Below are 16,523 nucleotides of genomic sequence, written 5' to 3' on the forward strand. Positions count from 1 at the left end.
ATCCCAACAGCTTCCAGAGAGGACACACACACACACACACACACACACACATCTCTGAGCACAGCTCATCAGGGGCACTCAATGTTCAGAGTCCGTGGGACACTTAGGAACCATCCTAAAGTAGTGACCCTACATATTAGAATGTTACACACTCAGAACTTGGATGGATCAAAGCCTCCTATCCCTGGTCCATGCAGAGGAGTAATTTCATTGTATGTAGTTCAATGACAATAAAGGTACATAATGTTTTTAACCATTTATGAAGGTATTGATGATCAGGAGCAGAACTGGGCCAGTGTGTATTCATAAACATTTCTGGGTCAGCTGTTTTCTTAAATAAATAGCTGATATTTATTATCAATAAGCGCCTGGCTGTTTTGATCAGGGCCAAACCGTGTGAGGTGGGATTGAATATGACATCTGGGGTGGGAGGAAAGCTGCGATAGAGGCCTGGGTGGGATTTACTCTGTGTTATGATTGCGATTGCGATTATGATTACTGCGGTCCACGGGTGTATGCGATGTTTATGTGAAGTGCTGCCTTAGGAGCTGCAGTGGCATCAGCAGCAGCATCAATCCCATGATGCCTCTCTTCGCTCTCCCGGATTGGGCACTGGCTTGTGGAATGTTCTAAATGAGAAGGGATTATTATTATTCTCTCTCTCGCGCGCGCACACGCACACACTCTCTCTCTCGCTCACTCTTTCTCTCTCTTTGTCTCTCTCTCTCTCTCTTTCTCTTTCTCACACAGAGACAAATTGACAGTGAATCCTGAACCTGAGGGTCTTTGTATTCCAGCTGCTTGGCTGACCACAGGCATGACCGCAGCAGGGGTGCGCCGAGGCTTCCTGAGGAAGTATGGTAAGTCCAGCACAGTCTAGTCTCTTCTTCCATTCCACTTCTTCTGTTTATCCTTTATTCTGATGGACAGATACAAATTAGACCATTTTTAATGGCTTGGATCCTTTTGTTTTCCTGTGTTTTTGTGGCTTTCAAACTGTCTGTGCCACATCTGAAAAACATCTGACTGTGTGTGAAGAATTTGTCAAAGCTTTTAATAAGTATCACATGATGTGAGGATCCTGGAACATTTGTATGGTTCTTTAAATGAGCCATCGTTTTGGAAGTCTGTATCCAATGAAACAATGCATATAAAACCCATCCCAGCAGGTGTCGCGTTCCCGTTCCTTCATTGTTCGCAGGGTATTGTGAGAAATGCAAAGCAAAAAAGCAATTGTTCTCCAACCTGATTTTAAGGTCTCTACATTTTATCCCTGAATGACGTGACGCTGCCGGGATTGAGGACCACATCTGATAATGAGATGTGAACGTCCAAATCCAACAAAAAAGTTCTTCTTACTCTTCTTTATTTTAATTTTGTTTGTTCTTTAAAAGAAGAATTTATTTGAAAATTGTGCTTCTATGTACTTCCTTTGCGAAACCTTTTTTTGTGTTTGGTAACATTTGTTCTCATTCTTTTTAATACAAAGTTGTTGGATGGTGCTCCATCACGCCTGAGAACACAGTCCCACTGCTCCCACCTCAGTGCTAAAGACATTTATACTCTGACACTGAAAGTGGTAATACGCATGCCCTCCCTTACATTACATTTCTCTGGAGATTGTCCAAGGTGTGTGCACAGATTTGGAGGTCCCATAGAGAGAGCATTAATGTTTGTGCGTGTTTATTTCTCACTTTTATCCAGATCTGAAAGATCTATGTACCACTTAGAGCAGATTATAGCTCCAGGTTTAACCTACACATTAAATCCCACAACGTGTACAACCTGCTGCTATAATCAGAAAAACTGTGACTGCACCAGTGTGTGGAAAATCATCTGCGATCAAGCAAAGTGTCCACTGAGGCAACATCTGTCCATGTGTATATTAGACAAATATACTTACAGCATTTACACCCATGATTTAGGCAAGATGTAAACATTCTTCAGTGGATAAATAACACTTAAACAAGTAAAAAAGAGAAAATGACATAAAATAATACTTTAAGAAAGTAGAGATTACTTATACAGTGCCATAACTCTTTAGAGAACATGTGATTGTAAATTGTAAATGGAAATATAAAGGGTGGAGGAACCTTTAAAGACCATCACATAATGTAAACATTATTTAGAGGAAACTTTAAATGGTAAAGAATGGTAATAGAACAGTATGTTATAATCACTGATAGGTCTTAGGTATAACACCAGGTGGCCAATCAGTGAACTGTCTGTGATTACAAAATCCTGGAATGGAATTAAATTGTAGACCTGAATTTAAGGATTTAGTTTTTGGCCGAGCCCTTAGTGCCACCTTATTTTTGAGAGAGTAGGAGTCTGGAGCTTTTATTTTCCCATTGCAATGCTACTCAGATGTCCTTATGCGTTCACTTATTCGATTCACTTGCTGTGTTCATGTGTTCAACATTTTTTTCAGTGTCAGTCTGTCAGAACGCATGTCTGTATTTAAATGGATAGTTGTTGTTTTTGCTGGCATTTCTCTGACATGAATAAATACTATTGGATCCGGGAGCCTCCTCAGCCTCTGGGACTAATCCACCTGAGAGTCTTCGGTAATCCGTATGAAAAACAAATGGAGAGGACTATGAGCCGTCGACATGTGCTCTCCATGTATGATTATTAAAGTATGTCAGCTCGAAAGCCAGGGTATCATCTGTCTGCTTTCGCATATTTCTCCTAATGCTGACGCTAGCACTGACATTTATTTACATTTTTCCAGAGAGGGCATCAGGACGTCCTCATTTTGGATATGACTGTTTGGTCTGGAATTAAACGTCAACTGAGATTACTAGGTTAGTCAAACATTGTCCTCAGCGTCTTCTGAAATCATGGGTATTATAAGAGTTTGTCCCCCTTTTGCTGCAGTAACTGCCTCTGCACTGGAAGGCTTGACTCTATCAGTCTGAAGATGAGAATTGGATCTCATTCAACTCATGTACTACATTGACTATTTTATTTTCTGCTTGACACCCACTTTGGACATTTGTGATTCGCACTGAAACCGCCGTAAATCATTGGCTGTTCCTTTAAGACTGATATATTCTATGTACAAGGTCTGTGTTCTGATTGGCCACCTCATTCATAAACCAGAACTCTTTCAGTGTGAATGATTAGGCTTAATTCATGGATATGTGTCACTGTTTTGGCTTTTGTGACATCACAAAACAATCAGCTCGCTCACTCATTAATTCATTCATTCATTTGTTCATTACATTCACCCTTATTTAAACAGCATTTACAAAGTAGCTATATATAAAACTTAAAACAAGGAAAATGTAAAACAATTTAAGAGGTGACATCAATGTTAGAAATGTAATTTAAACATACCTTTTAAAACAGTAAAAATTATAAAAGTCAAAGAGCAAAATGTAGATAATGAATAAATAAATAAAATAGTAGAAATATTAAAAAAAAAATAAACAAAAAATCATGACAACCAGTCATAACAGCACTCATTTATATATATTTCAGTCTGAAAGACACAACAGTCTGTTTAATTGTAGTGAATAATAATTGCACATTTCTTCAGATTGTCTCCATCCATCATATTGCTGCTTGTTCTTTTAATTTCTTTAATTCTTATGGGGAAAATGGCAACATATGAGAGCCATTAATGCCGTTAATGAGAGCCCCCCACTCTCAGGAAGAAGATCCCACTCCAGGTGACTGTCAGTGAGAGTTTGGTGTCTTCTTCCCATGTCCACATGGGTTTCCTCCAGTTGCTACGTTAGTAGGTGGATTGGCTTCTCAAAAGTGTCCATGTGTGTGAGTGAATGTGAGAGTGTGTGTTGCCCTGCGCAGGACTGGCGCCTCCTCTGGGATGTGTTCCCACCTTGTGCCCAGTGATTCTACTACGACCCTGTACTGGTTAAGTGATTTCAGACAATAAATTAATTTGCCTGCAGTTACACGTTTGCACCAGAGAGGTCTCAAAAACCCCAGTTTATCAAAAGTTATGCGTTAACTACTCCAAGTAAAATTCATTCATTCATTCATCCATTATCTGTAACCCTTATCCAATTCAGGGTCGCGGTGGGTCCAGAGCCTACCTGGAATCATTGGGCACAAGGCGGGAATACACCCTGGAGGGGGCGCCAGTCCTTCACAGGGCAACACACACACTCACACACACTTTTGAGTCACCAATCCACCTACCAACATGTGTTTTTTTTGGACTGTGGTTATTGGTTATCTGTGCTTCCAATGACATGTTTGTGTGATTGTTCGTCCATTTGTTTGTTGGTTTGAGACTTATTAGTGTCCTGACCTCACTGATTTGATGAAGTTAAGGCAGGAAAACAAGTCCCTTTCTTCCCCTCTCTGTCTCTCTTTCTTTTAGGTGGCTTCATGTTTAAGCAGTGGAAGGAGAAGTACGTGGTGCTGACGGTGGAAGGCAGTCTGTTTGTGTGTAAGGATGCAGATTCTCCTCCTGACCAGGTGGTGGTGCTACAGAGTGACTGTCACTCCATAGTGGAGGGCAAGGAGATCTTGGATTTGCCCCGTTTGCCCCCAGGTGGGCGCAGGGACTGCTGCTTCGCCCTCATTCTGCCCCAGGACAAGTTCCTCCTGCTGCTGTCGGACAACCCTGAAGACTGCAGGTCACTCTCTTCTCATGGTTCAGACGTTCTAGATTTGTTCAATTCTCTAACAGATCCTTAACGTTTAATTGGTTAATGGAGGATAGTCAATAGGTCTGAATTTATTAGGGCTCTATCCCCTTTCTAGCGTTGTGATTGGACAGACTCAGAAGAGTTGGTGGGGCATTTCTAAAGTCTCTGAACTTGACGTCAGAAGCAGAGCAGAATCAGAAAGGCTCATTTTATCCCATATTTTCTGACTTAGGCAGCACACAGAACTCACTGGATGGTCTTGTTTCACAGTGTAAGACTTGGTGGGCTCCAGATTTTCACATTTATGTGAAAAGGGCCATGAACAAGGGATTTTATTACAATATGTGCCCACCCCATATCTCATTATGAGCTGTTACATTGGAACCTCTTTAAATGCATATAATATCCATGTTACATCTCACCCTGCATTAAGTTGTGATGTAGAATGCACTATTTGTCCATTAATAAATATTGATAGGCAGATTGTTTCCATTTTGCTGCAACTACAGCCTCAACTTCTGGCATTTTTACCCCAAAAGTGATGCTTGTGACTGGGGATAGTGAACCAAGCTCCTTGTGTGGCTACTAGAGAGCACCCCATGCTTTTATATGCATTGAATACCTATGTCAGCATTGAGCATGCCTCTCTTTATCCAGAGAGTATGCAGATAAGAGAGGACCATAATGAGAATATACATGACATTACCAATAGCAGCATAAGTATTTATTGCACAAAAATATTTGTGAAGATGTAGGACTTGAAGTTGTCAACCAAAATTATTATTATTTGGAGACTGCAACCTGCGTGTGAATAAACAGTGGCCCACTTATTAAAAAGGCACATTTGAACATGTCACATAACACATCTGGCCAATTTCTGGCAAAAATACAGCTGTGCTGTGGCACAGAAAGTGAGCTGTGGCAATATGACACTGATTTGGTGTTTTATGTGGCCCTCGTGTGGTGAACAGGAGTGGTTTGCTCAAATGACATCATTCCATGTGGCAAGTGGGCCATGTAAATGGGTAATGTGAGCCAGATCAGGACCAGAATAATTTACAGGCATGTTGGGGATAAATAAAAATGACTCCATATGTTCCTCAGCAGATTTCTCTTTTCTGTTTATTGTTGATTTGCTTTAACATTTTATTGATGTTCTTTTGTCCACAGTCAGTGGCTGACGATACTGAGGAAAGTGAAAGAGGTGAGTCTTCATTTGTTTAAGCTTTGATTAAGTTTCCTAACATTAATCTGATTATTGATAAATGAATATGAATGCCTTTATTGTTTACAATAGTAGTACAATAGTTTAACTTTCTGAATAAGATAATATATTAAATAATGTTTTGTTAGTAAATGTTAGATCAACTCCATTTATTTTGTCATGAAAATGTGACGCAGTGTAAACAAGAGGTCTGTTCCTACAGTGACTATATAAACATTAGAGTATGGTGCTTTATTTAAACAGAGTTAACAAACAGCATTTATAACATTTCTCTTTTCATCTCTTTAGGGTGTCACCTCACCACTGACTCTGCAACGACAGCAAAGCATCGTCCCCTGCATCACAGACCGAGACCCCCTGCCTGACACCCCCATTGAGAAAGAGCCCACCTCCCCCAATTTCAGCGACAAGCCCCTCAACTCCCCTCGCACTCAGTCCAGAGAAAACTCCTTCAGAAGCAGAGGTGCGTCTCAGATTGCTGTGAAGGGTCATGTGAACTATGGGAAAAATAAAATTGTTTTTTTTACTTAACAGTTTCATGTATATCCAATACAAAGCAAAGCAAGACAAGGCAAGTTTATTTATAGAGCACTTTTCGTACACAATGACAATTCAAAGTGCTTTACAGCGCGATACAGAAAGATTACAGTAGAATTTAAAAAGTAAAAGGAAATAAAAACAATTAAAAAGTATAAAATAGAATTAAAACAGTATATATAATTAAAAATAAATAAATAAAATGATTAAAAGTTATTCAGTAAAATTTAAAACAATAAAAACAGAGTAATAAAAAAGGACAGTTATTAAAATGGTACTAGAAATAAAATACATAGATCTGTGAAGTACAGCGCGATTCAAATGCACAGAACAGGAAGGTCTTTACTCTAGATTTGAAGATAGTGATATTTGGGACAGATCTGATGTCTCCCGGGAGTCTGTTCCAGGTGCAGAGAGCATAGTGACTGAGAGCTGCCTCCCCCTGTGTGGTTCTGACCCGGGGCACTATGAACTGACCAGTCCAGAGTGATCTGAGGGGCCACTGGGTTCATACACTTCTAGCAAATCTGAAATATATTTTGGTCCGAGGCAGTTTATTGATTTACAGACAATTAATAGCACTTTAAAATCAATTCTGTGTTTAATCGGGAGCCAGTGCAGGGACCTGAGGACAGGAGTGATGTGTTCGGTTCTCTTGGTTCTGGTAAGAGTTCTAGCTGCTGCATTTTGAATAAGCTGCAGCTGCCTGACTTGGGAAGTCCAGTAAAGAGACCACTGCAGGAGTCCAGCTGCTGGAGATGAATGCATGAATGAGTTTTTCTAAGTCTGGTTGTGACACATACCCTTTGAACTTTGATATGTTCTTAAGGTGATAAAATGCAGATTTTGTTATTGGCCATTAAAGTTAGGCAGCCGAGCCAGGTTAGAGGCAGCCAAACCCCCCCAGAGCCCCCACCCCTCTTGATCCCAGCAAGTCCAAGCCCAACCCTTGCGTGCCCCACTGGGGTGTGCTGGCTGGGGATGATACAGTGCGGTCCGTATGCACTTTACTGGGGAAATTTAAAGGAACCTCACTTAGTAGAAATTAGTAGCAAACCCTTTGAAACCACACACCATAGACATGGGTCATTTTATGAGGCCTGTGCTGCTGCTATTTTCAGTATTATTTTCTGTTCCTGGTAGTTCTGGGGATTTTTTCTCAGTCTTTTCTGGCTAGTGAAGCGGAAGTTCTATTTTGTTCTCAGTAAACGATGGACTGACTTGGCCGTCCTGCTTCGTGGCTCTGAAAAACAGACCGACACACAGATGGTGGATGTACTGTTTTTGTAACTTCCTGTGGTTGATTTTTTTGGGTTTATATGCCTCTGCTCTTTCAAAAACATACTTGCCTGCTCTTTTATGAGAGGAAATGACCAGTAGGCTGTGTTAAAGGCTGTGTAAGAGTGGAGAGGCTTTCCTAATATGAGGACCATATTAACCGTAATATATTTGTACAAGGTGTGGGACAGATAAAGGAACAATGTCCAGGAGTAAGGGGATTTTGGTGGGAGATAAGATCTAGTATCAAAGATATCTTTTCAAATAAGTTTGGAAATGAATTCCAACCTCTTTATATTGGATTTTACACAATTAAACATAAAAACAAAAGCTATTTACAGAATTGTAATTGACGAGTGCTCTCTTCTGGCGAAGTGGGGGACTGCACTTAGTTGAAAAAAAAAAACAAAAAAACAAACACACTGCAGTGCACGAATTATCTACATTATTAATATAGGAGAAAAGGCTTAAAGGAACACTAGGTTTGGGTTTTTGCTCCTGGGCTCCCCCTACAGTTGCAGAGCGTAATTCACTTTCACAGCACTGCCCCGAAATCAAGGGGAAGAATGGAGGGAGTGGGATGGTTTCCCACCTTCCTCCAGTACTGAGGCTGGAGTAGGATCGACAGAGGCTCTAATAAAGCGCAGTGGAGCATCTCAATGATTTTGAAGCTGTAATTTCAAGGTTAAAAAGAAATACTATCTACTCTTGCTTTAAGGGGAAGCAACGATTATTTTGGGACAATATTCCCAGTAAACAATTAGCCGTTGATTCAACGTTGAAATAACGTAATGACTGTCGTCTAATCAACGTTCTCTTAAGGTTGAAAATGAAAGTTGAAAAGACGTCCAAACACAGACATTGAAAAGACGACTATTAGACGTATTTTGGACGTCCATTGACGTTATTAATTGGTCCCGAAATAAATTACTTGTATAAAAAGCGTTTTGGACGTCCACTGACGTTATCGATTGGTCACCACTTAACTAACTTATTAAGATGGATTTTGGACGTCCATTGACGTTTAAAATATGTTCTTGACGGACAGACTACTTTTAGACCTATTTTGAACGTCCAGGGACGTTCCTTGTTTACTGGGTTTGACCTGTCAAATGTTTTTACCAAGGTTTTGTGTTGCGCAGCGATAGCAGAACATATTTCCAGCATTGCAAGATTAATGTAAACGTGTAGTCATTGTAAAAATAGTGAATAATGATGGTACTTATTCTATTCTATCCTGCTCTAAATTAAATTTGAGTTCATATCATGTATAAGTTGATATCTGCTCTCTGTCCCAGGCAGTGTACGTCAGCGCCAGAGCCGCAGCCCCTCTGTGGTCCCCCCTCACCGGTCCAATGACTGCCTTCGACACGGAAACAGCAGCGACGCTCGGGCCGTAAGGGCTGTGTGTTTGCTGATGGGCGGAGCCGCGGCTTCCTCGGCTCTGGGCTACCTTAACTCCTGCTCTCCAACTTCCAGCATGGCGGCCAGAGCCCCTGAGATCCCCCACTCCACAGCCTTCTCAGAGCTGGGAGGAGGACCCTCGTACCATGCCTGCAGCCAGGCCGTCGACTCGCCGCACTTCAACAGCTTCGACTTCGAGGGAGACTCCGACTTTGACGCGTTTGACTGTGGGGGATTTGCGTTCTGAAAAAACACAGGATAAATTACCTGTACAGGTTCATAACTGTTCATCAACTACAGCCGTGGGCAAACACCGTGGCCAGCACAGGTTAATGACGTGAATGGTTGATCTGAAAATAAGTCAATAAATCCTCAGAGAACATGATAAAAGTAGCTAATTTTACAGCATTTGTTTTCTTTATTCTGTTTAAAGAAAAAAAAAAAAAACACTGACCTGTAAAAGAGAGAAATGGGCCTGTGTTGTTGCTACTCCAGGATCAGCACTGCAGAAAGCGCACTTTGTAACTTTAGGAGGAGAGACAGTGCTGTAGAAATGTATTACACCTGGATCAAAAACACCAACTCTTACAGAGATCCTCTAACATATTAGAGACATAAATTCAAGCCAAAATATGATTTTTAACCAATTCTCTATCTACTGCTTCACCAAGTCATATTCCACAGACAATAAATTAGACACAGGTACCGGAACTCTTAAACTCGTATAAATAGGGATAGCACTAGAGACGATACTAGATTTCCAGAATGTTCCCTGTAGGATGTAAAAAGGGGAGATTTTCCCATTGATAACTATTCCCATATCTGTGCTTCATTAGTGTTAGTATCCCCGAGCCTGTTTTGATCTGCAGAAATGTGTCAGAGTTATGGTTTTAATATGATATATTAATGTATTTATTTGACTGATTTAAGGTTCTTATCCTCAGGCCTTTATTCCAGGACAGTTCAGATCAATGGCCTACAAACACAGCGCAGTATTTTTATTTTGACTGTGATTATCTGCCGTCCCTGTCCTCTGTGGCGATTTTATTGTGATGACTGTGCAGTTCTTGGAGGTGTGTGTCGACAGTGTACATGGTTCTGCAGTTCATCCTCTCTGGTTTTCTGTGATCTGTATTTTAACTTGTCGTGGAATAAGTGATTTTTCTAATGAACGGTTCCGCACAGAATGAAATGTAACTCCTGTTCTGGAATCTACTGTGTTTTTTACTTGTTGTCTTGTCCTGATTTCCCTGTTTCCCTGCGCATGACGTTATGACCTGCTTCTCAAATCCAGGCCACAAACTCTGCCCGCTGCTGTTGTGTTTGCGTGTGTGTGTGCGTGTGTGTGTGTGTGTGTGCGTGTGTAGGTAAGTGAGCACAGAGGTGAATGAGGGAAAAGTGCAGTGAAATAAAGGCTAATGTCACAGTGACAGTTTTTTTTTCCATCTTGATTTTCACACTTTTCATTCATTCATTCATTCATTTATATTTAAATCAGCTGTTAAGCAGGAAGCACTCTTTTTTTTTTTAGCAAAGTGAACAGACTGAATTGAACAGATATTTACACAGAAAAGTCAGTCACTAACAGCTTTAAAACTTCATTATATTTTTTAAATTTATCCACAAATTGTCTTTATTAACTTTTTCATTCATTCATCTCCTTTAAGTGCTTCATCCTGATCAGGGAGAATCTGGAGCCTACAGAGAGTCCCAGACCAAGGATCACACACACATTCAGTCACACACACACACTCATGGGCTTTGCATCCTTTCAGACCCATGTGACCTGAAGTAAAAGTGGGGCTTTGTTTTCTTGTCTCTGGTGTTAGATTTACTCATTTTTTAAAATCACTTTTCACGTCCTTTGTTCTGAATTATTAAAGGAATTATCTTCCTTTTAAACTACACATAAGAGAGCATTAATGTTCAATCTATGTAAAATAAAATCTCTGACATTAACACGTTTATGTATCTCTTCAGGACCTTTACACTCAAATGAAATTTCCCTCCTCAGAAAAACGTGTATGTTTAGGTGTGTGAGTGTGTGTCTGATATAGTGTCACATGTATGCTGTTGCATAACAGGATAAAAGACAGTAAACACACTCACTATCTTCAGTCCAGAATCTATGCGTGACATTGTCTCAATGCTTTACAGCCCCCACCATTAAATCCAGATGCTGTCCTCTGGTAATCTGCAGAGATTAAGGCAACTGTCACCACCACACACACACATTCGACCACAACTGCATCCAGCTGCTTTAACACTCCTCCTTTCTTTTTAAAGAAACAAATACATAAAAAACCTCTAATGGTCCAGACACAGGGACATCACTCAAAGGTGGTCAATAAAAAACAGGCCATGTCCCTTCACCTCAGCACACAATAAACTGATATACAAAAGCCTGCTTCTTAAATTAACACTAGGCAGGGTTTTCTGGGAATTGTATTACTTTGTTTATTTCCCAAGACCAGGACTGGATTTAAAGGAACACTATGTAATATTTTCACCTTATAATTACAGCTTCAATAATGATTTCAGTACAGTGCTGTAATAATGAATCACACTAGATGGAGACACAGGAGCAAATCTCACCTACTGTTCCTTTAACTGCCCAAATTTATAAGAGCATGGGTGATTGGTTAATAATGACTAAGCATTAAAGCAACACTAGGTAGTGTTTTTACATTAAAATAACAGCTTCCAAATCATTGAGATTCTGCACTGAGGAGTTATACAGAGAATAGAACCTCTATCATTGCTAGTCTTACCTAGTGTTACTTTAAGTAATGCAACTTGCTGCACATTTTAAGGTGGAACTGTAGGTTTGAGCTATCTGTAGCTTCTTCATTGTTAAAGCTGAAGTTGCTTGTAAGTCCCACCCATACTGTTCCATTCTGTTAACACACATGACTGGCTGAAGGTTATTCCAGGGCAAGAGTTCTTTCCTTGTCTTGGCCCCAGAGAGATAAAGGGGCACTCTGCTGGAAATCATTCACAACTCTGCTCCTGCCACTGAACACACTCCTCAGAGAGAAGCAGGAAAGTGAAAGACGTGTGAGGTTGCCATAAATGTTCTGTCTTGACAGTAATGTCCAGGACATTGTTGTGGCTTGGCCTGGTGTTGGCACTGCTGTTGTTAACAAGTTTTAGCATTTCTTTTGAAATTAAAGGTGGTATGTGGTAGCTTATCTCTCTTTGCTGCTGAAAATGCTTCCACTCTTCTGTGCTAGAACTTTTCAGCGAGGATCTGATGGCATTCTGCCACATAAACATAAGTAAAAGGTCAGGTACTGATGTTAAAGGGTTTAGTTGGAGCACACACATCACACAAACTCAGATAGTTGGATTGTGTCCCACCACAGATGATCAAAACACTGCACGTTCTTAATGTTTCCTTGGCCAATGCCCAATGTTGCAGAGAGGGGTTTAAAACCCAGCACTGTAAAGATCTAACATCTAAAGTTTATCTTGGTATTTTGGATCCCAGAGTGTGGTGGTTATGGTGAGCTATGATGCAGTAAAGGAGGCCCTGTGGGACCAGGCAGATGAACTTGTAGGCAGAACCCAAATCTCAGTTTAAGCCGAGTCCTGGGAGGCTACAGTGAGGCTTAACATTGTTTACTCTGTTAATAATTAAATAATTAAATACTTTTACTCTTAAAAATACCAACTTCTGTCAGCAACTGTTTGGTTTTGGGAGCAATGTTACACTGTACACAATCAACAATAACATTATGACCACCTCATTTATCTATACTCACTGTCCACTATCCACTGTCGCAATTCCACTGGCCACTCCGGTCATCCAACATTGTCCTGTGGGCAGCGTCCTGTGTCCACTGTGCTGCATCAGATCAGCTATTGTCTCTTACATTACATCTACAAGGTGAACCAGTTCGGAGTGTCTAACAGAGTGGACAGTAAGTGGATAATAAACCCTGTGTATGCAGTCATAATTAATATAATAAATAACAGAAACTGCCCCTGTTCTCAGTCTGTTGGTTCAATGTGCTCATTCCCATAGCTGCTCCGTTTGACCCCTCGTTCTATCTGAGCCAAGCTGTGTCTAACGTGGCCTGTGCGCTGTTTGGTCAGCAGTTCAGCTACAAAGATTACAACTTCCTCTGTCTCCTCCAGGTGATCACGTCAGTAGTGTGCTTCAGGAGCAATCCATGAGGACAGGCGAGAACAAATTACGTGAAGGCAAACAAGAGCAGATCGTAAGAAAGTGGTTCTAAAACGTCCATCAGCCCCCCAGAAAGGACGTTTTTGGTTTTCATAGATATATCACAATTTTATGTGAAAATAAATACGTTTATTTAAATTTGCATTGCAAATATTTGTAAAGTCGAAGTCTCGAATTAAAAATTTATTTGTAAAATGTAGAATCTGCATTTGTGGATTAAGTCACTCACGTGTTTTCCGTGACGTACATTTGTTCATTTTCACTCGCAGGTTTTCGGATTTTTGAGACTTTATTTTCGCATTTCACCCACTCCAAATACAAATGCAGCCTGATCCACAAATGTGGCCAGCAGGCGAACAAGCCACCGCTAGGCTTTGCGGCCAGTGCTGAAGCAGATAGTGACCTTCCTCTGTGATTTTCCTGTTAGGCTGCTCATTCATTTATGCCACTCTGCCAGGGTACAGTTATAATTCCCTTGCTTCAATCTGTTCTGAGGAATGAGGGAATGTGGGACAGTCCCTGGAATTTTGACCCAAAGAACTTCCTGGATAAACAGACGCTTTAAAAATAATCCCACCTTCATGCCTTTCTCTGCAAGTAAAGGCCAAATGAGTAACAAATAGGATTGGCTGAAAAAATGTTATACATCATGATGTATGATGCTGTATAGTCTCTGTAAAATTGGTAAAAAAAAATAAAAACACTCATGTGGTGTGAGATACTATCCAATCTCTCGCTATGAGACCATCTGTGATCACCATCTAATCATATATGAAATTACATTAAACTTTGATATCTGTCCACAGCAGTTGTGCTCTTACCTACAAAACAATGACATTCATGACATTTTTGAGCCTGGATTTAGACCAAATCACAGCACAGAAACAGCTCTAACAAGAGTAACTAATGACTTACTCCTTTCACATGATAAGGGCTATATCTCTATTCTGGTGCTGCTTGACCTTAGTGCAGAGTTTGATATCATAGATCATGTGATGCTTTTTGATAGCCTGGAAAATCTGGTAGGAATAAAAGGATCTGCCCTCTCTTGGTTCAGATCCTATTTATCTAATCGTTATCAATTTGTTTATCTGAATAATAAATCCTCTAATCATACTTTAGTTAAATATGGTGTTCCACAAGGATCAGTGCTTGGCCCTGTATTGTTCACACTCTACATGCTGCCACTGGGTAGACTAATCCGTAAGCATGGGATTCAATTCCACTGTTACGCTGATGACACACAATTGTATATATCAGCCAAACCTAATGATGTTGCTTGTCAACGTAAAATAACAGAATGTCTAACTGAAATTAAAGACTGGATGATGCAAAATTTTCTCATGTTAAATTCTGATAAAACTGAAGTCTTGTTACTAGGTACAGATACTCAGATACATTCACTCAGATATGCTGCTATTAATCTTGATAATTCAACAGTAAAACACAATATCATCATTAAAAACTTAGGGATAGCCTTTGATTCGACTCTCACATTTGATACCCACATATCCAACACAGTCAAAACCGCCTTCTTCCACCTACATAATATTGCCAAAATTCGGCATATTTTATCCTTAAAAGATGCAGAGAAACTAGTGCATGCTTTTATAACTTCACGTCTAAACTACTGCAGTGCGCTCCTGGCAGGGAGCTCGTGCAACTCGTTACACGAGCTTCAGTTAGTTAAACATGCAGCAGCCAGGGTGGTCACTAGAGCTAGAAAATTCGAACATATCACCCCAGTTCTCTCGTCCCTACACTGGCTACCTGTAAAATTTCGCATTGACTATAAAATACTCCTCTTAGCTTATAAATCTGTAAATGGGTTAGGCCCGCAGTATCTTACTGAACTTCTCATACCTTATCGCCCGTCACGTACACTTCGTTCACAGGATGTCCATCTACTCTTTGTTCCTCGCATTAAGAAAAACACTGCAGGAGGAAGAGCGTTTTCTCACAAAGCTCCTCAACTCGGGAATAGCCTTCTGATTACTGTTCGGGGCTCAGACACACTCTCAATCTTTAAATCTAGATTAAAAACCTACTTTTTCAAACAAGGTTTTGGTTAATCACTCACTTTCAGGTTACTCCTTCTCTATTAGTGTTCGAGCTGGTTTTCATATTATCATTGTTCTGTATTAACCCTGTCAAACTACCATAGCTAAACCTTTTTTAGTTAGCTTTCTAGTAACCTCCAACACGCTGTCTGTCGCTGGGTTCTCTTGCCTGACCCATGGAAGCTTTTTTCGCAGGACAATTTTGCCCGTTCTTTACCATGAACCTACTAACCTCTGTATTTTTATTTGTTCCCTTTGTCTGGTTTTCTCTCTCATGCTTTGAGATGTCCTGCTGCTCTCCAGATGTTGCCCTGATCCAGCCCCTGTGTGTCCTGTACAAGATCCTGGCCTTGTCTCATCTTCACTATCACGCTTGGCCGTGTTGTTTTATCTCAGATTAACTCCTGCACCTACTTTTAACTCTCACAGAATCACTGATCACCTCCTCCTTCCTCAGACTCATATCACTAATATTCTACATTCACCATACTATAACCCCTTCATCTGTCATCATTTCACTTTTACTTCTGTTCTGTTCTCTGTTGTGTCTCCGGTGTCGACCCCCAGGAGGATGGGATCCCCGTATGAGTATTGGTTCTTTCCAAGGTTTCTTCCTCATGTACTGTCAACAGTCTACCAGAATGTTTTAGAGGACTTCATGATTCCTTCTGCTGAGGATCAGTATGGAAATGCAGATTTCATCTTCCAGCAGGACCTGGCCCCTGCCCATGCCGCCAGAAGCACCAAAGCCTGGTTTGATGCCCATGCCATCACAGTGCTTGACTGGCCAGCCAACTCACCGGACCTAAACCTCTTTGAGAATCTATGGGGGATTCTCAAGAGGAAAATGAGGGCCACCAGATCCAACAACAAATAAGAGCTAACAGCAAGCATCAAGGACATCTGGGCTTCCATAACTCCCAGGCAATGCCACAGGCTGGTTGCCTCAATGCAACGTCGCATCAAGGCAGTGATTAAAGCAAAGGGATTCCCAACCAAGTATTGAAGATTGACACATAATTTTGAAAGTACCATATTTTGATTGATTTGATGTGATCCTAATTTATTTTTTTTCTGCAAAAACTGGGAAGTAGTTTGAGCTGAATTCTTCACAGTATTCTAATTTTTTTAAATCCTGTTTTTGTGGGTTTTATAAGCTGGAAGCCCAAATTATGTGAAAATAAACAAATAAATACTTGATATCA

General features: G+C 40.6%; 1 protein-coding gene across 1 annotated transcript; it reads left to right on the forward strand.

The window, feature by feature from the left end:
* The first annotated feature begins 817 nt into the window (after positions 1-817).
* On the forward strand, positions 818-10,571 carry si:ch1073-83n3.2 (uncharacterized). The gene is made up of 5 exons (XM_066652918.1): positions 818-860; positions 4,355-4,613; positions 5,796-5,829; positions 6,139-6,313; positions 8,964-10,571. The coding sequence occupies exons 1-5, from the start codon at positions 818-820 to the stop codon at positions 9,314-9,316; spliced, it is 864 nt and encodes a 287-aa protein (XP_066509015.1). The 3' UTR covers positions 9,317-10,571.
* Positions 10,572-16,523: the final 5,952 nt, after the last annotated feature.

The sequence above is a fragment of the Hoplias malabaricus genome, chromosome X1 (assembly GCF_029633855.1).
Source record: "Hoplias malabaricus isolate fHopMal1 chromosome X1, fHopMal1.hap1, whole genome shotgun sequence".
In the NCBI taxonomy this organism is placed as follows: Eukaryota; Metazoa; Chordata; class Actinopteri; order Characiformes; family Erythrinidae; genus Hoplias; species Hoplias malabaricus.